This window comes from Polyodon spathula, chromosome 5 (assembly GCF_017654505.1).
Source record: "Polyodon spathula isolate WHYD16114869_AA chromosome 5, ASM1765450v1, whole genome shotgun sequence".
Lineage (NCBI taxonomy): Eukaryota > Metazoa > Chordata > Actinopteri > Acipenseriformes > Polyodontidae > Polyodon > Polyodon spathula.
In genome coordinates this window covers 33,602,438-33,627,068 of record NC_054538.1, presented here as the reverse complement: position 1 = coordinate 33,627,068, position 24,631 = coordinate 33,602,438, and the positions used below count along the sequence as shown (strand labels likewise).

Below are 24,631 nucleotides of genomic sequence, written 5' to 3'. Positions count from 1 at the left end.
TCCTTAAAAACAGATTTTAAACACAATAAAAGGCTCATTAAAAAAATCAATAAAAAAGTGTTTTTTTTTTCCTGTTAAAAACAGATTAAAGTCAAAATAAAAACACTGTAAAAATAAATTAAAATTACAACAAAAACTGGAGCTCCCCCTCCTCACTCACAGCACACGTCTCCCACACACCACCTCTCCTGGAAGTCCTCCAGGTTACTGACCAGTTAAAAATAGTCAAACTCTACTCTGATCTGGCTGACTACGAGCACCCTGAACTGAACCACTAAACTGGTCAGTCCAGAACCAGAGAGCTGATTTTTCCTTGTCTTTAAAATAGCCAATTTTGCCTGTCCAATTAAAAAATTAATAACAACACACCTGTTTTTCATTTTAAAACTGTACAGAACCCCAAAAATAAAAAGCTCCTTACTAAAACAACCCCTGAATTATTCAGGATTCCCTGCAGTAAATGAAAAAGTGGCCGCTGCCTCTTGCACTCACTGTAGGCATGAAAGAGTTTCCTCTGCTGAGCAGAAAGCAACTGCTCACTGATACTGGGGTCCACTCTATGGAGAAACCTGCCTGTGGACACAATGCAGTGTAGAATCTTCCACTGCAGGTCCCCCACTCTCTTGGCGAGGGGCGGCTTATACAGCACCCTCCACACCAGCCTGTGCCCCTGCTCTACAGACAGATGAGCTCTCCACTTGGAGTCTACCAGACCCTTTAGCCTACTATACTCCATGGCTTTAACATACAGTTTGTATATATTTTTACTGTTCATTGTGTGAAAGACAATTTCCTCCACATTCTGCAATTTAAGTAAAGTCCCTCCAATCTCTCCACCCCCATCTCCTTCCTCACCTACTGCTGGTGACACAATCATCCCTGGAAATATGGAAAGCTGTCTCTGCTCTGTGCCTCTGGACAGCTTCTCCCTCAGGACTGCCTTGAGTCGTGGGGAGAGGCAGCCCCTCAACTCGCCCATTAGTCTTTCTACAAGTCTCTCTGAGTGCCAGCCTAGCTGTGCAGTTAGCTGGGAGGCAGTTAGCCAGCACGAGAGCTCAAGGTTTAACAGGTGGACCATCCTGGTTACACCTGCTTTTAAAAAAAACTGGCACAGAGCGTCATCGACTGGAGTAACTTAACTGGAAAGAGTGGATTAAAAAATTGGGGCTCCTCAAACAGGTCCTGCCCTGTCTAGGACTCCACATCCCTTGCCACCCTCACCAGCTGTCAAGCATTTAAAATACTTTGATAAAAAGGAGGAAGTCCTGCTTTACAAAAACTGGTGTTCTCAATTAAAAACAGGTGTTTTCCTAATCCCAGCCCCCCCCAACTCTATTGAGGAGGAAGCCGGCCAGCCTCTTCCAATGAGCCTTATCAATGAGCTTCATCATTATTTCTATCAATATTAAAATTAACAGTACAATTCAAATCTCCTACTACCACATCATCTTTATTATTAATATTAAAAAGAGCTTGGTTTAATTTCTTAAAAAATAAAATTAGTCCCCCCCCCCTACTGGGGGCATAAATATTAATAAAAACATACACTGTACTGCCCAGCCTAGCTTTAACTTTTAAAACCCTTCCTTTCTCTATTTCTTCCATATCTAGTAAAAGTGTCTCTAGGCTGGGTTTAAAAAGCACGGCTACCCCTGCACTAGTACTAACGCCATGACTCATCACACACAACCCCTTCCACTCCGCTCGCCACGCCTCCTCATTATGATCACAGTGCGTTTCCTGCAGAAACACCATCCCCGCCTGCTTCTGCTCTAAAAACTCTTCTAGTTGTGCCCTCTTAAGACTGTCTACAGCTGTTTAGATTGAAAGAAACAAAAACGCACTTCTCCATCATGGCTAAAAAAAACTAACAGACTAAAACAAGCAATAAAAGAAGTTGCATAAAACAGCCATTTTTAAACATGAGATTTTGAATCACTGTTAAAATCCTTCTTAATTTTCTGAACATTTTTTTTTAATCTATAACGTTTTGGCTGATCAAATTCTTCTATTGTTGCCTTCCTTGTGATAACGTGAGTGGAGTGGAGGAATAACCTTAAATCAGGGAAAAAACTCTATTTCTACTCCCCTTTTCCCTTTTGTTTCTTTCATAAAATAATTTATATACTAATTTTTATATAATTTTTTCTTACTGACCGGTTGGCTATCAGGGATGTCTGAGATAAGTGAGGAGTCAGAGAGCTCCCCCTCCATCTCTTCCGTGCTGTCCTCTCGCTCGCCCCCGAGAATCCGCTGCTCCGCAGCTCTCTCCGACTCCTTGACACCAGTCTCTGCCACAGCCGTAACTGTTTCAGGTGGCTGAAATTCAGCCAGCGGAGAGTCTTGCACCGCTCCCGGCTCACCCTCCGCTGTGTTCTCTTCCTCCGCATTGGGAGGGACTGACGCTCTGTCTGGAGCTCGCAGTCTCTATCTGCATGGGTTCAGAGTACTGCACTGGCTGCGCTCTGCCATCCGGCAGCTCTGCAGCCTTCTGTTTAAATCTTTTCTTTTTAAGTACTACATTGAATGGTTCTTCACCATTCTCGGTAGTAGCTGTATTTTTCATTACCGGGGTTGCTAGAGGGGAAACGTGAACAAATTCACCTTTTACTGTAAAGCCTTCCTCTACCAGCTTATTTACCATGGTCACCTCCACTAAAAATGGTACCAGCACTTTATTCATTCTTGATGCTGACCTAATATTTTCAAACCTCACCACCTCTCCTACTGCCAGCAGGCACTCCTCCACCGAAACCCCAGGGTCAGGCAGGCAATGGACCCCGTGTCAGCGGGTGAGAGCCCCCAGCCCTCCTGAATGAAACCCCATTACAGCATCTCCAAACACACACCACTAACCTACACACAAACGAACACCACTAATCTATGAACAAACAAACACACACCTCAAAAAGAACAAATAAGTAACTATCAAAACAGACTAAATAAATAGTTTAAAATTTCCTGGCCCTACCGCACCGGCGTTCCACCTCTCTGCAAGCCCTTCTCACGAGAGCGAGCGGGAGAGGGCGAGATTAGTAATCAAAATACACAAATGTAATGAGGGAATATAAAATATTCATATTTAAGTACAGACTAAAGTTTTTATTTTCAACCTACTTTCCCTGATCATTAAATCCCTGGTGATTGTATTATTTATTACAGGTTGCACTGTTACTTGATCAAAATCCACGGGATGCCAAATTTCAGTTGAAAATCTTAGTCTCAGTATATTGAGTTTGAGTCAATGTAATCACACAGAGTACACAGTTGGTAATAAATTTATTAGGGGCAGCATGAAAAAGCAAGGCCTGTACAGCAATTGATGAGACCCCATTTTAGATGTTCAGTGATTTTTAAAGAGTATTTGGAACACTAACTGCCTTTAGCAGCTAGAAATGATTTCCAGACCAGTTTCGTACATGTAAACCACTGCAAATGCTAAGCTTGAATAGCATAATTTGAATACATTTCTCTTGCATAATCTCTGTATATTTTACTTTTTTAACAAATGTATTCTTCTTTAGGAATTTAGCATACTCTGCATACATGAAATCCACAAGCCTAATGCCTGGCAAGCATTTTTGTTTTGTTGCTCACTAGATTTTGGACCTTTTTTAAAAATCACTTGTGTGCTCAGCAAGCGTGTACAGTATGATAGTATTGCTTTTAAACATGTCTAAACGGTAATCTGGGTTGATGTTTGCTGCATCCTTTTTTTTTTTTTGCAATTTGCAGGAATCATGCGACCAGCATTATTAATGTTTTTGTTTTTGAAATATGAATTCACAGGCTGCTTTTTATGTTGTTCCAAAGCTTTTGTGCACCCTGTAGCCACTTTTTTTTTTTTTGTAGCATGTCGCTTGCAGCTCAGCCCCTGGGAGAGCAACGTTGTCAGTCGACTGCTGACCCCGACCCATTCCTATCTGGCAAGGAGCAGAAGTGCTGTTTCTTTGTCTGGAGAGACAGGTATAGTTTTTTTTTTTTCTCAATGGGATTTACATGCTGTTAGCGAATGATTTGGCACAGTATGCTCTATGGACTAAGTGTTTAGATTGGAGAACTCCTCATTAGCTTGTAGTTTGTGCAGTCATCCCTCTACTGCATTATGTATGGTTTTCCAGCTCTTAGCACAGAAGGAGGGGAAGACCACAGTAACCTTCATGGTATGGTGACACATTTGTCATCACAGCATGATTGTTAATTTTAGGAACACCCTCTGTTTTAAAGTAGTAGAAACACCAAAAAGAAATGAACAATGTAATGTGATTGGTGCAGAATACATTTGTGTAAATACTTAACCTGGATGCCCCCGATATGTTGTTGGTATGTAGTAATGGCAACATGTAAACATATAGTTGTACCAAAGCCTTCAATAATAAACTTAGAAGTTAATATTACTTATTATCATCAGTCTGTCTTATCTTTTATCTGTTTAGTTTTTTCTATAATCTTATTTAATATTAAAGTTTATTGTGTGTGATTTGACTTTTGATATTGAAGTGTTTTTGTTTGTTTATTTGTTACTTTTACGAATGTATTACAAATACATGTTAAATGGTGTGTTTGGATTTTAACTGCATGACCTTTTCTATAACTCTCTGCTTTGCCTGGGTTTAATGGTTTTGCATTGCTTTTACTGTGGTGGCTTTTCACCAATCCTCTTTTCATAGTAGTAAAATCACCTAAACCTAACAAGTGCATTTCTAATCAATTTGCAGTGCTTTCTGATCAATAACATGTTTCAGATTAATAGTAGTTGCTGTGCGTAGCTTAACCGTCACTGTAAACTGCAATTTTAAAAAGTAGATATGTACATCTGTCTTTGATTTATTGAAGGGCAGGTGTAGACTGACAGTGATGGTTCTGGTACCCACGTCTCTGGCATTTTCTGGTAGATCTAATAGCTGCTTTCTTTCTTCTCTTTTCTCTCCCTCTGGTGCCTTTTCTCCTTCGCTCCCTCTCCATTCAAACACACCCTATAGTTATTCCCATTTGTCCCCGTTTAGCATCTTGCAGTCCCATGACTCCAGCATCCTACAAGCCTACCCACTGTAGAGGTGTGGAAAGACCAAGAACTATTGTCTTGAGCTCAGAGGTCACTAGCCACAGGAGAACTGTGCATTCAGTAAAGGTAAGGTGGGGGGTGGCAGTGAACACTGCAGTGAACACCGAGTCATCATTTTAATGTTTAATCCCCTTATTAGTAGTAAGGTGTAGCTTCCAAATCCTCAGAGTTCATTAATCTGCAGAATGTTCATGGCTTTCCAATACAGGGCAATTGCAGTATCAGTGGTCATGTTTCTAACCAAACAATATCAATTGTATGTAATGATGTCAAGCTCTGAGGTGCCAGATAGTAATCAATGTCCTATCAAATTATTTAACTTAACTGCATTACCAGGACCAGAAAACCCATCATCCTATGCAAGTCCTGTGTAGTTAACCAGATTAAGCAGGGACTATTAATTAACTATTTACCAATAATAATGAAACCAAATTACAGAATAAAGAAACAAAACATGTTAAGTAACAAAAGTACAAAAATAAAGAAAGTTAGTTAATTAACCAAAATTAAATTAAATAAACAATTGTTATGGCAGTAACAAGCAATATGAGACGTTGAAAAAGCTTTTCATCCCCTATTGGAAACCTGCTTTAAAATATGATGCTTCCGTAGAACAGACTAACTTACCATTATGTTACCAAAGATACTTCTTTAGTAATCCACATCAGTGGTTGCGGGAATATACCCTCACGAGCCAATTTACACAACTAAACTGCAAGCAACAAAACAAAAATAAATTAACAGTCACTGAAATAAAATACAGGAGAAAACACCAGTATACTATAAAACAGTGTTTAAAACTATATACTGGTCAAAACAAAAGAAATAAGTGAATTGAAGAAAAATTATTTTTTAAAAAACACACACAAGTCTGTAATGCACAATATTGGCAGTAATACTGTAGCAGTTAGGGAATAAAGGGAATAGTTTTCAGCAAAAAGTAAACCTAACTTTGACAGAAAGAGTAGTGTACATTTAGTATGCTGCGAGTCAACTGTGTTCAAGTTATTTTCTCTTCCTTAGAGACTTTATTGGATTTTTAACCAGTCACACCACAGTTTATTTTCCTTTAACAATCTGCTAAACAGTTGTAAGGGAGTCCTTTTAATGACTTAAAACCAAGGCAACAATATTCAAAAGATGTACGACCTGTTCCGCTGGAACAAATAGCTTAGTTAACCTTGTTAGTTCATCTAGCTTCCAACATGTAGTCCTTTCCGAATATTCCACGAGTGGTTCTCATCATGAGTGGTTTAGTTAACGTTTTCTCATTCAGCCGCTGACAACATAAAGGTTTTTTATTTATGTTTTGTTTTTAGTTGAACACACCAACACTCCGCCCTCGCTCTCACAGCCCTCCGCTCAAATCTTTATGTGCTATCTGACAAACCCAACAAATCCCGTTCATGTGCCACACCATTCTCAAGTTTATTCTGTTTGCAAATTTAAAATCCGTTCCTTCGCACCTTCTATGTTAGCCTTACATTCTTCCCTTAATTGCTTAATTACACCATTCAAACTTTGGGAGACAGCATCAGACAACTCATTCACTGATCTTTCAATACAGTAACACATGGTATATATTGCTTTAAACCTTCAACGCTTTCAATAATAAACCCTTGCTCCTGTTTAAGATCAACCAATTCTTGTCCCATAGATGTCCCATACACAGTTATCAACTTCAAATAATTATGCCCCATTTAGTCCATGCGAACAGGATGCGAGTGGTGCGGTAATAAATCCAATGCCCACACAGGATTCTCTCAAAAATATCCGTGTTTATTTTACAAAACCAAAAATAATAAACAGTCCGCCCATCTACCAACTATGGTATTGGGGAGAAACGCAGCAGGTTTCAGTCCTGATAAAATAATAAAGCACTCCTTAACCACAATCCTCCATTCACGAAACTGTGCTCCTTCCGTTCAGGGATCGTGGTGTGTGTTCGGTGCTCTGCTGTGCTGTGTTGTGAGGGACGTGCTCCGGGGTTTGTGCTCACTCTGTGGCTGCAGCTCCCAATTCTCACTCCTCCTCTAGAAAAGACATAAAACACGAGACAGACAATAACACACGCTCGTTCACTCCGGCTCTCAATTCAGCGCAAGGGACAGTACTGATGTAGCTGCTTCCCCTTTGTACCCAGAAACTCTTCCTTGCTAGCAACCCATCGCCATGGTTTCTCCACTGCATGGCCGCCCCGCAGCTGCTTGCAATAGAGTCCTTTCAGGTACATGCAACTACACGCTTCCCCTAATATGGTCACCTTCGGTTTCCGCTTACTGTCAAAGCAGTCCATCTAGGAGGAAGCATACCACCAACCTTACAGAACGCCCTTTCTCATCGGGAGGGAGATTTAAAGTTCAGATCCTTTCTCTCTCTGTCACAGTTCAATACTAATTGGTTTTGTCCTATCTGGAGTTCCACTTCATTTAAGCTCGGAGCAACTTTGTTGTTTTATAAGACCATGCCATTTGTTAATTTTATTAAAATTTTGCATAAACCTGCCAGATTTATGGGTGTACCTGAAACTCAATGCATTCCACGTTTGTATGTTTAATTAGCGTCCCAGATTTAGCAGGGTGTCTTATTTCACTGTCCAGAACTTAATGTATTTGTAGCCTGGGATTTTATTACTCTGTTATGCCAATTCACTTTCATTAGGATTCCAAATTCGCTTATCCTGCCATCTTTTTAAATGGTTTGGATAAACAAGAATATGAAGAGGGCAGTGACAACACTGATGTGTGTACTCGTTAGAATAACATCTCGACTTCTGAAGGCCTCTTAGCTCTGTAGCTATCGCTTCATTACATATGTTGAGGTGATGTATTCATCATAATGTATAACAGCAGTAATATTTATATGAATATTTAAAAGCAAACCTGCCTCACAACCACAGTGAATCCAGGACACCCTGATAACCCATCAGGTTTTACGAATAAAATGAAATCCTGCCATGTACAGAATAACTCCCCTTTAAACCAACATAATCTCTAAACCTTTTTCTGGCATCTTAAAGGGAGAGCACATAATTCAAAATGTGAAATATAAATGAAATGTTAAATTTGCTTACCAAATATTAAAATGAAACAGGCTGAATTTGGTGTAATAAAGTCAGTGTTTTTAGTTTTTGATTGTTTTCTACTCTTAAAAACCCAATTACAAAAAGGCTTTTCTCAGAGTCCAGCTGTCTGTGTAAGGAATTATATCATTAACTACTTATGGATGAGATCCAGGAAGTGTTAGCTAGTGCAGGAGGGGAGGAGGAGGGGGAGGTTGGTGTTAAGAACCATTATCTGCCTGGTGATTAGATACCTTGAAGCCTTTATTTAAAAAGGAAAACAGGCAACATATGCTACATTATTTGACTTGATAAATAATCAAACACAGAAGGTATAATTTGACTTTGAATATACAATTAAACAGAAGTTATATTTGATTTTTATAAATGAACCATTTAAATTGCTTAAAGGAGGAACAGCGAATCATTTTCTCCCCCTGTTATCATGTCAGTATAATCCATTTCCTGTGCAGCTGGTATTTCCCATGTATATCACCCATAACTTCCAAACACTCAATCAGAATTCTAATGAGAAACCTAGTCAGTAGACATGTGTTTTGGCTAATGCCGCCTTCAGTGTTCTGATTTAGATTTATATTGATTTATTTACCCATGTAGAGTCAATCTCAGATGGTCCAATAATACCTGTTCTACAAGAGGTGTTGGAGTATGAGGGCAGGATTGGCTTCATCGTAGCAGAATTATGTGACAGTGTTTTACTACTAATGAAACATAATAAAATAACCCTGGTTAATAAAGTGTAAATTAAACATATATTCTTAAATCGTACTTATTAGTTTATAGACTTAAGTTTTTTGAAAACATTGGCCACATTGGCTTTTCTTGTAGCTAGGCTGAAGATCTGTCAACTTATGATTTACCTGCATTTCCAGCTGGTTTTAACGTCTTATATTTCTTTGTTCAGATTGATAAAAAGGAAAAAGATAAAGAAAATGAGCAAGAGAAGAAAGGTTTATCAAGCCTCGCTGCTGCTCCGCCTGCAACCTCTACAGTCGGGAGGTCTCTTTCACCTTCTAATGTGAGAAGTAGAGCAAAGGCGTCCTCTCCAGCTCGGTAATGGAACTGCATGTAGATAAACCACTTATTTTGGTTGGACATAAGAAAAATGTGATTTGGGGGGGGGACATCTGAAGTGTTTGTGTATTTCACATGATTTTGCTCCTGGTATTTAAAAAATGTCATTGAGTTCCTAAAAAGAGCAAACATGTCAGTGACTTTGATCCCCTGTCGTCATGGCTGTAAATTCCAAATCAGAGCTATCAGTAACGTCAAAAGATAAATCCTCACCTACAGTATGCATATTTCAAAATGTAAGTTCGATTTACAGTCAGACAGACACATACCTTCATCTACTCCCTGATTCTGATATATATCCCCAGCAGGAAACAAAGAAAACTCTTGCATGCTTAGGGTGAGAGACAAGATGAGAATAGTTTAAGCAACTGGAAAGCAGACATTCCTGGTTTCATGTTCCAGCTTGGTCACTGACTCCAGGGTAAAGCCATGACACCTCAGACTCATTCAGGTTGTAACACAACATAAGCATACTAGCCAACTCCTTTTGTTCTTTTTTCTTTTTTATTTGTTGACAGAGTGCCCCACAAAACCCCTCCCTTGCCTGGTACTCCTAAGCAACTGAAATCCCCTCCCCAGTCAGCTGAGGACTCACCGGCTGACAGCCATCCACTGTCACCTGGCAACGTGCGGCCAGTGAGAAATGAGACCAACAGAGTTGAAGAGGGTGAGCATCTAGTCGTGAGAGAGGAAAGCACAGAAGATATGCAACCTTCAAATAAACCAAAACCAGATCCTCCAGCACCTACTAAAGACACTGCACCTAAACCAGAGACTCTTGTAGGTGGGGATGCGTTGCAATGTTTTGTTTTTTTTCCCAATGTTGCTGTTAGAAAAATATTATGAAAAGAGACAAGAGTACATTGCTGTGGTTCTGCCAGGTTATATAGTTTAAGGCTTGCAGTTCAGCTAGAATCAATCATTTGAATGAAATTATAAGTCTTGAATTGAAATGTAACAGGTTAAAGCCATATTGAAATCTGACACCCCCAGTACTTTCATGAAGATACTATTTTGATGTAATGATATGTAATTATCACAGTTGCCTTTTTATTTAGTTTTTTTGTTAAACCCGGTTACAAAGAAAACTTGGGTCCTATGGCTATAAGTGAAAATTCTCCTGTTAAAGATAATTTAGAGTCATCAGAGACTATATTTGAGATGTTTTAAATTACAATAAATCTGCCTGCTCAGATAGGCCTGTGTATTTTTCTCCATTGGTTAAAACAGGGTTCGTATATACAGCAGTTTGTTCTTGGACGTTTGGAGAGGTGTAATAGAATTGAAATCAAATCTAAATTCTGTTTATCAACCATGTTGGTCTGTTTTCAATAGAATCTGTTCCAGTCCTTCCCCAGCCACAGACACAGGCTCCAGCCTCGCCGCCTCCCCAACCAGCAGTCGCCACGGCAAAACCATCAGCTGGCACTACCAACCCCGAGGAAGCCACGCGACTGCTGGCTGAGAAGAGACGACAAGCCCGGGAACAGAGGGAGCAGGAGGAAGAAGAGCGAAGGCAAAGAGAGGAGGCTGAAAGGTGGGAATGAAAGCCTGCAAAGAAACAACACAACCCTTAAGATTCAATTACACGTAATCGCTCTAGTTCTGACAGTGTTCATTGTTTATAGATTAATCACTTTTCAGGCCAAAGCATTTTAACAATAGATGCTGTGTGATCCAGTGGTTAAAGAAAAGGGCTTGTAAACAGGAGGTCCCCAGTTCAAATCCCAGCTCACTCACTGGACTCACTGTGTGACCTTGAGCAAGTCACTTAATATCCTTGTGCTCCGTGTTTCGGGTGAGATGTTGTTGTAAGTGACTCTGCAGCTGATGCATAGTTCACACACCCTAGTCTCTGTAAGTCACCTTGGATAAAGGCATCTGCTAAGTAAACAAACAATAGTATAAATGCAAGTTTGTATAGCTTTCTCTAAACTTTTCAGCACCTGCCTTGCATTTCTCTTTCTACAGTCCTAGTATCGTAATATAATACTGGTTTGCTCCTTAAAAGCACGTTTCAGGATTAAGTTGTACATTAATATTACTAGAAGTGGAAAAGCCAAATGGGACTTGTATCTAGTGCTTGCTTGAAAGTGTTTAACCTAGAAACCACTGACGTTAGATGACATTGATTGTATACATTGTAAGGAAAACAGACAGGTTCCAAAGGTCAAATTAGACTTTTAGCCTGCCCATATTTGACAAATAACCAAAAGTGCATGACAATTTTGCTTATTTATAGTGTCCACATTTCCTTATAAAAGTAGCATAACCAACTTTTAACACCACTGACAGAGAGAGAGAGAGAGAGAGAGAGAGAGAGAGAGAGAGAGAGAGAGAGAGAGAGAGAGAGAGAGAGAGAGATTGTTTTATAAACAAAATACACAATTGTAATGAGGGAATATAAAATATTTATATTTTAGTACAGACTAATTATTTTTATTTTCAATCTACTTTTCCCGATCATTGAATCCCTGATGATTGTATTATTTATTACACGTTGCACTGTTACTTGATCAAAATCCACGGGAGGCCAAATTTTACTTGAAAAATCTTAATCTCAGTATTTTGAGCTTGAGTCAGTATAATCACACAGAGTACATAGTTGGTGTAACAAAGTGCCCGCCCCTGTGTATATTATCTGTTATGTGTTGCGTGTGGTGTATTTAAATGTTGGTGTATAGACATTGGTACACGGGATATAAACGGGTCTGTGTAACACGAGTGTTTAAAAACGTATATGTGTATTTAGGCACGAGGATTGCACAGCACTTCACGTGCAAGTAAAATGTAGTAATATGTGAGCACGGGGAATTGCACTTTATTAATTCACGTGCTGGGATTCAAGTGAATAATTAATTGGTAATTGAATCCCAGCACAATAGTATATATAGATGCACGTTGTCACATACTGGCGGTTGGGTGTTCGGGAGTGGAGAACGGGAGCGAGAGAAGGAGTAACTTAATATATCAATTGCTATTGCGTGCTGGTGGGACCAGCACGATACTTGTTTATTTAAAACTTGCCGTGTTTGTCAGTGTGTCTGTCCGTGCACCGTTTTGTTAAGTTTAGTCTGTTTTTGTTTGTCTATTTATTTTGGCGTAGAGTGCCGTGTCCTGTGTTTTCGTGTTTGTTTAAACCTTTTATTTTGTAATAAACCGGCGCCAACAGGCGTCTTCATCATTTCATTTCACATCATCGTCTTTGTATATTTCATTCCTTCCTGGTTCTGACACCGCCCACTTGGCCGTCTTTGTGACAGTTGGTTATAAATTTATTAGGGATAGCATGAAAAAGCAAGTCCTGTACAGCAATTGATGAGACTGCATTTTAGATGTTTCAAGTGATTTTTAAAGAGTATTTGGAACACTAACTGCCTTTAGCAGATAGAAATGATTTCCAGACCAGTTTCGTACCTTGCTTTGTGTAAAGCAAACATGTAAACCACTGCATATATGTAAACCACTCCAATATTTCACACACCCTAGTCTCTATAAGTCGCTTTGGATAAAAGCGTCTGCTAAATAAACTAATAATAAAAACAAATATTAATAATAATGCGTGGCTATGAGTTGACATTAGTTTAAATGTCTGTTTCTGCAGAACTTTGTGCTGGAATTAAAATGCATCTGGCTGCAGATTTATTGCTCAACATAAACCTGTTGTAATCCGATTCATTAAACTGTCAAGGATTTTTGTTTTTGATTTGTCTTTTTTTTTTTTTTTTTTTTTTTCAAAGTGTGTTCAGAAGCATTCTCTTAGGTTAAACAGTTCTTTGAAAAATGTGAATGAACTGCTAACCCTCTCTAAAACCATATACATGTTTCATTATCTGCAAATATGATTTAATTAATCAAAATGGGTTTTAAAAAAAAACAAACAGAGCTTAAAGTTTGGTGAATAGGGCTCATTGTCTCTATTTTGGTCATGCATTTTTTTATTATTTTTACCCTTGTTTGCACTGAATATCACAGCTTCCTTAGGGTTTTGAATGAGCACTGAGAATTTTAGTTTAAAACACTGTGTCCCGTCACTTGCAGGCGAGGGCGAGAGGAGATGGCTCGCCGGAAGGCTGAGGAGAAGGCTCGTCGGGAGGAGGAGGCCCGACTGCAGGCAGAGGAGAGAAAGAGAAGGGAGGAGGAGGAGAGGCGAGCTGAAGAGGAACAGCAGCAGAAGCTGGCCGAGGAGAGAGCACAGAAAGAGAGAGAAGAGGCCAAGCAGGTACAAAGACCAGGAAATGTTTTGTTGTTCAAGTACATTCACAGGAGTTATTGCACAAAAAAAAGGATACTTTTTTCACATGAATTACTGTTTGTCTTTATCAGTAAGATATTAACATGCTAGTTGTATAAGCTTAATGTTCTTTTTAGCATGATAGACTTTTTTTTTATCAAGATTGTTTTCCCACGTTGGCCCCATGCAAAGCTTGATTCTGTGGCCCCTATTCTTACCAGTAATACAATGCTATGATACCATGACAAAAACAACACTATTAAATGTACTGCAGCAATTGCAAAAAAAAAAACACACTCCGAGACAGTGCTTTCGCAGCAGCAAAGTCTGCCATTATAGCTGAATAATCCACTTTTCAGCAAATGTGGCGCACGATCGATATCTGTGCTAGTCCAGTCAAATGTTCCTGCGAAATTGTTGAAAGTAAGTAGCTTTTTACTTAATTTTGAGTTCAGGCAAAAAAAAAGCTTCTCTCCCCTGAAGCCTGTGTGACAAGCACAATCAAAACGAGATGTAAGGAAATACTGAGGTTAGGGTGCAGTCAAGCATCACGAGGCGAGGACGATGCATCGGCTGGAAATGCATTTATTTTAATTTGTTTCCAGGTTCATTCAAACACACAGCCCTACGCATGTGAGACACACATGTATTCGGGCCCCATGCAATTGCACACACTGTAATGTATAACAGCCTATAATACATACTGTAATATATATTTTTTATATACAACTGTAAATCGCCCTGGGTAAGGGCGTCTGCTAAGAAATAACTAATAATAGTAAAAAATAATAAAGTAAGTGCATATTGGGTGGATGAATGAGGCTGGTTCTTTTAAGGACACATTCTTTATGCCAGTTTAAGGAACCTATTACACATGACTTCTTCATTATTCCTTCTAGTCATTGTGTATCCATTCGTATGGTGTACCATTGTGAGATGGGATTAGAACTGTTTTCATCAGCATTATGATTATCACTTATTTTAACAAATCAACACAAAGTAAGGACATGTACTTGTAAAAAGGTGTTTATATCTGTTGCTATTTTCCTTTATGAAATATGTCTTCCATGACAATGGTTTCCTTGTATGCTCCTTTTGTTATTGTGTTGAAGTTTGTGGGCTTTGTCTGGTTTAATGACAAAGCAGTTCACAAACGACTGTTGCTGTTTCTCAGAAAGAAGAGGAAGAAGCTCGTCTGCGGGAGGAGGCAGAGAGGATGAGATTAGAACGGGAGAAAAAATTCCAGAAAGAGGAGCAGGAGCGCTTGGAAAGAAAGAAGGTACAATCCATCACATGGTGGGGCCTGTATAACAGCCTGTAACCTGATTTTGCGTATGAATGAGCACTAAACAAACTTGTATTATAAGGCCAGTCTGTAAAATGGTAAATAGCATATGTAACAAATATTTAATAAGTAAATGTATAACACCGATAGTCTCACTTTTACCAGTCGTCATAACTTATAAAAACTTAAGCATTTTCCCTTTCAACACCTCCCAGATTTCTAGAAAAGTTTTTTGACTATTTATTTTTTCTTTAGCGACTGGAAGAAATCATGAAAAGAACAAGAAGGTCTAATGGTGCCGATAAGGTACAGCTATTTTCCAGACTGATTTTGAAAAAATGTGTTTTCTTTTTATTTTATTTTAGTTGATCACCATTTCTTTTTTTTCTTTTTAGAAACCTGTTTCACAAAGCAATGGGGAGGTATCCCAGCAGACCAAAACAGAAGAAACAGGTATTTATATATTAATTTGAATACTTCAAACCTGTATAAATAAGACCTGGATTACTGCTTTGAGAAATTCAAACACCTCTTTAGGCTGGGCAAGATCCCTGTTTGGATCAACTCTAGTCCAAAATATCTTTTGGGCAAATCTAATTTTGTTCCTTTTTATTATTTCACTAGACTTTTTTTTTAAGAACAAATGTTGCCTAATAAGTGTAGTAGCTATTAACCCTAAAATCTAGCGTTTTTTGTTTCAAAGACTTTATAAAAAGTAAAGCTTCAGACAAACTGACTATTACACAGACATTTTGATTAGTGATGCAGTCTTAGTCATGTCTCACAAGAAAACTCTGCCCCTATGTCAACACAAAGCCTTCCAAAAGAGAAACATTGGTAAGACACTAATAACTCTGTTACTTGCTACACAAGCTTTCAAAATTAAATAAGAAATCGGCTAAAACAGAAGTAGATGAGATATATGAGGATGTTTTTTAATTCCAGTATATGCTGCACGCTTGTTTTTAATGATAAATATGTAAGAAAACTATTCAGTACAGTTTTTTTTTAATGCATAATAATCATGGATTATCATCTCTTAACATATTTTATTTTTCATGTTGATTTTATTTTTGCAGTGCCCAGTCAAATGCCTCAACAGACCCCTCAGTCTGTAAAGATAGAGCAGAAGTCAAATGAGGAACCAGCTTCCCAGTGTACACGCAGCAATGGCCATGGCAAACTGAGCACTTTGCATTCACATCCAGCTCCGGTAACGGAGGAAAGGTGAGCGGGTTTGCCCTTTGTCTGTACCGTGTGCATGGGAGTATGTATAGTGGTTCCTTACGCGATACTCTGCCAGTGTTTGGGGAAGACAGTTGCTTTACCGGTAGTTACGAAAAACTATAACTAGTTACAGATACAATTTAGCAATTCCTGTCCTCACACAGACCATATATTCAATGATTTCTAGACTACATAATATAAACAGGTTTCTTTCTTATTGACTTGAGAATAAAACAGGTTTTTATAACTGTATAACTTTTTGCTGTCTGGCATGCCTTTTTGCCATTTTGTGTTTCAGCACTTCAGCTTTTGTTAAACAACCAAAAGAAAATGGTATTTCTGTACAGAATGAAAGTTTTGAAGAGGTGATCAACCTCCCTGTGGGAACCAAAACATCAAAGATGGGTTTGACTGGAGAAGGAAGCCAGGATGGCAGTGCACTTATTCCTGTACTTGCATTCAAAGAGAATGGGTCTCTGGGATCGTTGACAAATGTTGAAGGTGTTCAGTCACATCAGACAGCAGGTTAGTTGTATTTGCTAACATATTTCTTGAATCAGGTATCAAGCCTATGATGCTAAATATGACTTGCTAATGTGTGTAGCAAAGGAGAAGCTTTTTTACACAGAGAATTGTTGGAGTCTGGCACCAACTCCTCAGTAATGCTGTTGAAGCTGACACCCTGGGATCCTTCAAGAAGCTGCTTGATGAGATTCTGGGAACAATAAGCTACTAACGACCAAATGAGCAATATGGGCTGAATGGCCTCCTCTCGTTCATAAACCTTCTTATGTTCATATGTAACAGTAATAAATAAATATGAAGCCCTGCTTTGAAAAATCTACTTTACTTAATGGTGATACAATAAAGCCACTTTGTTTTACATATTTATATAATGATACTGACACTTTTCTCATTTTTTTAATTTTAGAAGTCGTCTGAGAATTCCAGTTGAAAGGAAGTGAAATGGCCGAAAGCAGCTGCAGTTTATATATGCATTTTTATTAATATTTGTTTTACATATTTATATAATGATACTGAATATAACTATTTTTTTCACGTTGAAGAAGTCGTCTGAGAATCCAGTTGAAAGGAAGTGAAAAATTCAGCCGAAAGCAGCTTTCCACTTTACCCCGGCAAAGCATTTTATTTTATATATATATATATATATATATATATATATATATATATATATATATATATATATATATATATAATATAAAACAACCAGTCAAAATTTATAAAAGGATAGCAGACTGGCACTTTATTGTTAAAATGACCAGTACAGTCAACGTATTTTATATCAAAGATGAAGCAGACTGGATACCTTTTATTGTTAAATGACCAACTAATGTTTCTCACCACTTTGTAATGCTGTGTATGTATTGTGTTAAACAGCTCCTTACAACAGTTTAGATTTCTTGTATCCTCAGAAAAGAAAAGGTTTAAACGTTGTACGTGACTGTGATGGGAAGAGGGGAGTGATTTTGTTGGGTGTTACAAATGACTGTAATCTGAAATCTGCTACAATTTTACACTTCTCATACTTGAAGAAGCCTTGTTGCTTTAGAAGTACCTGCTAATGGGGTGTTAAGTTTAAACCTAAAGGTTTAAATTTAATATCCAGGAACCTGTATAGGGGTGTGCACTCTTAAACCATTGGAAAGTTATACAACACTGATGTCTCCTTGTTTTTTAACTAATGTAAAAATGTGGAAAATATATAGTAAATTTAAATATTTTCAATTATGAATAAGACTTACCTGCTCAAGCGAGTAAAATAATGTAAAATTAGTAAAATAATGTTCTGGCAAAGCAGCCGTGAGATGTATTAAGTACACATTCAATACCAGAAATAGTATGACTGCTGGATTTAATAACATTGGTCCAATAGATACTGCCAGTATATAAACAACATACAACCCCCCCACCCCCCCCATTTTTAGATTTAATTTGAATTTCTTAAACTGCTGCTACCTTACGAATTTCCTTTGCCTTATCGGATCATGAGAGTAAATGAGGTTCGACTGATTGTCGAAGTCTTTGTGTTTGCTCGTTTCAGAGCAGGGGGACATGGAGTTTGCAAACAAGAAATGCATTCCTAAAATGTGACTTTCCCTTAGTTTCTGGACTTTCAATATATATTCCATTATTTCTGCAACGCTTGAACCATTTAACTTTCCTCTCACACATTTAGGTATTATAGAACACGGCTGTCAAAGATTTGCAACTTTTAGGGACTGCAGACCTGACTTGTTTAAAGATTAAAATTCCTACGTATGGGATATACAGTATAAGCACTGGCTGGACTTTAAATCCAGCTGTAATCTGATTTTTGAAATACTAAACTGTTATGCAGATGACAAAACAACAAAAATCAACCAATGTATATTTTATTATTAAAACTAATGGCAAAGCTCTGAAAACTTTAAAGAGAAAACAGATTTATCCAACAATATGATGAATTACTAAAGCCATTTAGTGGTTTGTTTTAGTAATAGTTTTACTATTCCGATTGGATCTTGTTTTGTTTCCTTTACAGTCCACTCCTGTCCATGTACATAGAAATGATATTTAATAAGCAGAACTATGTCTAATCTGTAGTAGTTTTCATTCAATTCAATCTGTATAGCATGTACAAACAAAAATAAACTGAAAAAAGACACGCGAATAAGTGATTGCAGAAATTATTTTACTTTTATAAGCAGTCTTATTTGTTATTTTTCTCATAGCCTCAGTCAACATTCAGTTGGTAATTTCCTTAAGTATCTTTCTAAACCCTTGTATAGTGTTGAAGTTCAGCACAATTCTAATCTTTCAGTCCTTGTACCTCAGATAACTGTGTTTTGTTATCTCCCTCTTAATGTCTTTGTTTTTGTATTAATGGGGGCACTCCAGGGATGCTGCCAGTATATCACAGAGATAATCATTTTATTTAAGTATATGCTGTGAGCACACTCTTAAACTCAGTGGAGACGTTCAGGAGGACATACATATTTCGGACTCCTGTAAGTGGATCGTTTGTGCCCTGGGCTTGCAACGTATCCAGATGACTTTTTAATAATCGAGAAAAACATGCAGACTCATTTTAATTTGAAGTTTTAAAGAATCGGAGCAGTACAAGTGTTCTTTTCGGTTTAGTAAATGCTTTAAATGGAGTATTTACAAGCTACTTTGGATCCCTGCTAATAGAGAGCCTGGGCATTTCCAATGCCTTTTACAGGTTTAACAGCTGTGACAGACTGGGGTGTTTTGTCACTGTCCTTTCAGGTCTTGAACACAGTCTGTTGGGAACCAAGCACTCTTGGACCAATATACACACCCTCCACCACTTTCCCATATATTTTATAGTTCACTTTGTCACACAGCATTAGTACTTCAGTACACTAATACAAATATTGTTATCATATATTTAGCTTTTAGGCTATAAAATTCTAAAATTCCCACCACTAAATTCTAGAACATTATATATGGGGTAAGTATGTACCAGCTTTGCACACAGCGTCTGAGTGACTTCTTGGCAGATTTGCTCCGGGTTGTTCAGGTTGGTTGGACGACGCTTGTGGACCGCAATTTTCAAATAGTGACACATGTTCTCAATGGGATTGAGATCAGGACTTTGACTGGGCCACTGTAGGACATTCACCTTTTTGTTCTTGAGCCACTCCAATGTTGCTTTGGTCTTGTACTTGGGATCATTGTCCTGCTGAAAGGACAGTTTCCTCCCAAGCTTCACTTTTTTAGACTGAAACAGATTCTCTTGCAGTATTTTCCTGTATTTTGCTCCATCCATTCTTCCTTCAATTGTAACAAGATGCCCAGGCCCTGCTGATGACAAGCATCCCCACAGCATGATGCTGCCACCACCATACTTCACTGTAGGGATGGTGTGTCTTGAGGCATGGCCAGTGTTAGGTTTGCGCCAAACATAATGCTTTGAGTTTTGGCCAAAAAGCTCTATCTTGGTCTCATCTGACCATAAAACCTTTTCCCACATTGCAGCTGGGTCACTCTCATGCTTTCTGGCAAACTCCAGATGTGCTTTCAGATGGTATTTTTTGAGTAACAGCTTCTTTCTTGCCACCCTCCCATACAGGCCAGTGTTATGTAGAGCTCTTGATATGGTTGACTGGTGCACTCCCAGCCACTGTTGGCCTCTCTGTGGCTTCTCTCACAAGTCTCCTTCTTGTTTGAGCGTTGAGTTTTGAGGGACGGCCTTTTCTTGGCAGTGCCTGGGTGGTGTGATGCAGCTTCCACTTCCTGATTATTGATCCAACTGTGCTTAGTGTTATATCCAAACACTTGGATATTATTTTGTACCCTTTCCCTAATCTATGCATTTGTATTACTTTATCTCTAACTTCTGTAGAATGCTCTTTGGTCTTCATTTTCCTTCAGATTCACAGCCTTACTAATGATTCTTCAACAGTGGGGTTTTTATCCAGAAAATGTGACGGCAACTTTAATGGTTCACAGGTGGTGGCCAATGGTAAGGTAATTGTGTACTCGTTAGGGCAATTTCTTTCATCAGTGCAAACTGGGAGCTTCCACAGCATAGGGGTTGAATACTTATGCAAGCAAGATATTTCAGTTTTTTATTTTTCTCAAAAATATTTCCCAACATATAACCAATGTCACCTTACAATAATTGATTCTGAGTTTCAGTGTTTAAAAATAAAATATCAAACAGAACGAAATTTCAATGTACCATTTGTAATTCGGTAATATGAAAGAATTGGTCGGGTCTGAATACTTTTGCAAGGCACTGTGTGTATGTGTGTGTGTATATGTATGTGTATGTATATATATATATATATATATATATATATATATATATATATATATATATATATATATATATATATATATATATATATATTATATAGTAATTAAGTTTGAACATAATTTCTATACCTTTTAGCAATGCATCAATATAAAATAGATATTAAATTCAAATATATGCTTACCTTCCAGTATATGGAAGTGTAGTATAGGATATATTGAAAAATAAGAATTGTCTTCAAAAGGCAGAGACTTGACTTTGACCAAACAGCAATCAGTTTTTCAGAGATCTTCAGAGCATGGACCACACAACTTGTAGTTCGCAAGCTGAGCGACATCAAATGAGGTCATGGTCTGGACTTATACAGGATTTTCCCTCCATTGAATATATCAGAAGTCCCAAGTAAATCTAATCATCTTTTAAGTTAACTGTACAGAAGGATCTGGTCAACTCCTTTTTAAAACTGATTGGATATAACTTTTTTGCCAAATATTGGAACATGATTTAATTGCTGTCTTTTTTCCAACTCCTCCTTTTCTAAAGTCAAGTGGACCTAAGTCCACAGAATGCTTGCTATAATATAATATAAGTATATGTGTATATATCAGAGATGTTTTTAATATGTAACACCAGCTCTATTTGATTATATTAAGCAGGGTCAAAAAATATATGTCCCTCTTAGCAGGATATTACCTTTTCAGAGGGTTGTCAATGGGTCAGTTTAACTTCATATACAAATGTGTATTAACAAAGTATGGGACAAACACTGCCTTGGAATAAGCATACTATGGTCTGTTCAGTTAGTTTTATTTAAATTTAAGCTATAAACATGTTCAGTATAACCGCCTTATTTAACTGTACCATTCTCAGACTATGCCTAACCTCTCTGTTTCTAAAAGTTGCCTGCTCAAGCAAGATTCAGACACCCTGTTTTTTTGCCAAGACTATTGTTTTGATTAATATGAAACACCATCGTAAGCACTTCTCCAAATTCACTGCACAAAGTCTTTTTTCTCCCAAAGAAAGTCGCTACCTATTTGGTAATAACTGATACTGGACGCAACTCTCCTAATTCGTGGAATGCCCGTTATGACTGCCAGATTTTCTTATTGTAGAAAGACCTTGGATTCAAAACTGAGGATTACAAGTAAATCTCTCTTTGACTGAGCCTTCCATATCTAGTACTGCTCTGCTTGCAAGCAGATAAGGGAAAGGCTATTTTTCTGTAGCTTTTTTGTGTACTAAAATTATTGAATACAATTTACACTATTTGTCTAATATTCCAACCTAACAGTTCCTGTTTTTTATTGCAGTAAAACCTTTATATAAACTAAACATTTACATTCTTTAATTTAATGGATATTGTAATGTCTAAAAGATTTTTTGTTTAGTTGGATAAAGAAACTGAACTAATTCTTAAATTGATTAAATTAAATGCCTGCTCCTGCTTTTACAGTCTATTTGTATTACAGTAGAGCCTTATCATGCAAAAACACTTGCTAGTTTAAATATTATGCTTCCTATTAGATCAAAACACTTAAAACATTATTTCTCTTCAGAGAATTTTGTCACTTATTAGATCTGAAATACTTTTTTTTTTTTTTTTTTTTTTAAACCTCTATGTTTAGTAACAACACAATCAAATAAAATCAAATAGGTCTTTTTGTTTCAAATATCGTTCTAAAGGTTACCCTTTTGTTTTTGCTAATTTGCCATACCTAGACTCTGTGGTTAGTTCCCCCAAATGCCTGCTTCTTTCAAGGATACAGGCTTCCACGCGCAATAGTCTGACCGGCTTCCAAGAGTGTATGCTCACTAATGACAAAGGCACATAAACAAGCTTTTTTCTAACATTAACACTTGTTTTTTTTTCTTAGTTCAAATCGTTGTAACCTGTTCATAATTTGGTACATTATTATTTATGCTGGTTTTATATTCTTTAATACAATTATTACAATATTCTGACAGTGTCAGTTAGTACTGAACTACTTTAGTTTTTAACCATATGTTCTTTCAACAATACTGTTATTTGTATAACAGTTTAACTTGAAATGATTTTATAACATGTATTTCTAATTCAGTTACTTCAGTATAACAGTTGGTAATATTATTTTACTAAATTAAGTCTGACCCCTTTCTCTCTTCACACAAAATCCAGTTGAAGCAGGTTTTAAGACATCCTAGCCTTTTGCCAATTTTTTGGTGTTGATTAGTATAAGACATGAAGTAATGAAAGTAAAGTAACGAAAGAAACTGGTTGTTTTCTCACAAGGCCTTGTGATAAGAGCCTGCCAAGTTTGACTCCTTCCATCAAGTGCTTTCATAGACTGCTAATAATATTTTCTACTGGTTTTACAGATCTATTTGAAAGGGGTATACACGGTATTACTATAATAATTATTGACAGAGTATATCATTATTTTAATCAATACAGGATGGTTTAAATCATCAAATTCATGTCTAATAACTCTGCACGTTCCCAACAGGAGTTGAACTCCACGCGAGGCTCAGCTCGGATTGGTTCTGCGAACACCATGACAAGCCTGTGCCGATCTGCTAAATACATTTTCTAAAACACATTATATTTGTTGCAGTTTCACAAATATTCAATTTGTATCCCAAAGATCAGCCTGCTACCAGTAGCTGTGACAGTCTTGGGTCAAATTTTGCTCACACGTGTGGATGACAGTCTTAAAAAGCCTGATACCTGCAAAAACTTAAATCTTGTTAGTGGGGCTCCCATCTCTACATTCTCATTCCATCGTCCGTGAGCAAACACATTTTAACTGAATCTGGGTCCATCAAAGAACCGCACACCCTTGCAACCGAGGCCTTCCATACAAAAGGATCAAATGACTTATAGCACAAAAGGGATGTGCCAGCACTGTGTGTGGCAATGCTGCAGCAAATAATGACTGCCAACTCGAGTCAGTCGTACTAGTGAAATCATGAGTTGGTCAAAACAAACAAGTGTTTTTTTTTTTTGAGGTGCTAGCATTGGTTTGAAGTTCTACCTCACTTGCAGATGGGTAATACAATATGAAACTATTCAGCTCCATGTTAATGGTTTTAATTTCTTTATCTGGTGGCAACTGTCCAGCTTTCTGCATCATCGAACAATTGGTATGAATTCTCTTAGAAAAGCCAAGGAATGAGCACTGAATACATTTATTTTAGACACATTTGTTTATTAAAATGGAACAATACCATGCTGTATTTGCATACATAAATTAATCTCAAACAAAGAAAACCACTAAAAAGGAACTACATGCCACCAACCCATCCCTATTATCTGCAGTTGGTGAAGCGAACCTGAGATACTGAACAGTAACCAATCATAATTTGTAACTGGTAGAAAAGTGATTTCTAGACATTTTCAATTACCATTATACTGAATGATCTGTGACGCATAATCATTTCTTCTTTGCGTCAATTCTGTAATATTAGATTTGTATTCCTTCAGTATTGGGAAGTGCACATGTCTATTCATAGCAATTGCTTTTTGTGGTTCAGCTGGCAGATTTAATATCATGCAAGTTTTGATTCCGATTAAGGAAACTGTTTTTAAGGGGTACTTTCTACCAATTAAATCTAAAATATTTTCCCTTGTAATAAAATACTTTCATTACCGTATTCCTTCAAATTTGAGACACCCTCGAATTTAAGATACAGCCCAAATTCTCCACCCTCAATTTCAGGAAAAATAAATGTCAAATCAATCTGCATTTACAAAGACACAACCTCAATTACATATATAAGAAAACGACGTATGGTGGCCATCTGCTATCACACAGAGCATTACAGTTATGTACTGCTTCTCATTTCCAGTCGTGATTACTCACATCTGCTTTTCTCCCTTTTTGTGAACTGGTATTGCTTAG

The 24,631-nt window shown here is 37.6% G+C and overlaps 1 protein-coding gene across 4 annotated transcripts in view; it reads left to right on the top strand.

Annotated features, from left to right (window-relative positions):
- LOC121315873 (ensconsin-like) overlaps positions 1 to 16,963 on the top strand; it is a 50,704-nt gene extending 33,741 nt beyond the window's left edge. For 2 of the 4 annotated variants that reach the window (XM_041250425.1, XM_041250422.1), the window contains 12 exons: positions 3,853 to 3,966; positions 4,983 to 5,131; positions 9,052 to 9,200; positions 9,740 to 10,005; positions 10,557 to 10,758; positions 13,263 to 13,443; positions 14,630 to 14,734; positions 14,996 to 15,046; positions 15,136 to 15,193; positions 15,820 to 15,967; positions 16,266 to 16,492; positions 16,899 to 16,963. In XM_041250425.1, coding sequence (XP_041106359.1) covers positions 3,853 to 3,966; positions 4,983 to 5,131; positions 9,052 to 9,200; positions 9,740 to 10,005; positions 10,557 to 10,758; positions 13,263 to 13,443; positions 14,630 to 14,734; positions 14,996 to 15,046; positions 15,136 to 15,193; positions 15,820 to 15,967; positions 16,266 to 16,492; positions 16,899 to 16,909 — 1,661 coding nt within the window. In that variant the 3' untranslated portion in view covers positions 16,910 to 16,963. The remainder of the gene's footprint in view (positions 1 to 3,852; positions 3,967 to 4,982; positions 5,132 to 9,051; positions 9,201 to 9,739; positions 10,006 to 10,556; positions 10,759 to 13,262; positions 13,444 to 14,629; positions 14,735 to 14,995; positions 15,047 to 15,135; positions 15,194 to 15,819; positions 15,968 to 16,265; positions 16,493 to 16,898) is intronic. The other 2 variants (XM_041250426.1, XM_041250423.1) reach the window with 2 other exon arrangements.
- The last annotated feature ends 7,668 nt before the right edge of the window (positions 16,964 to 24,631 follow it).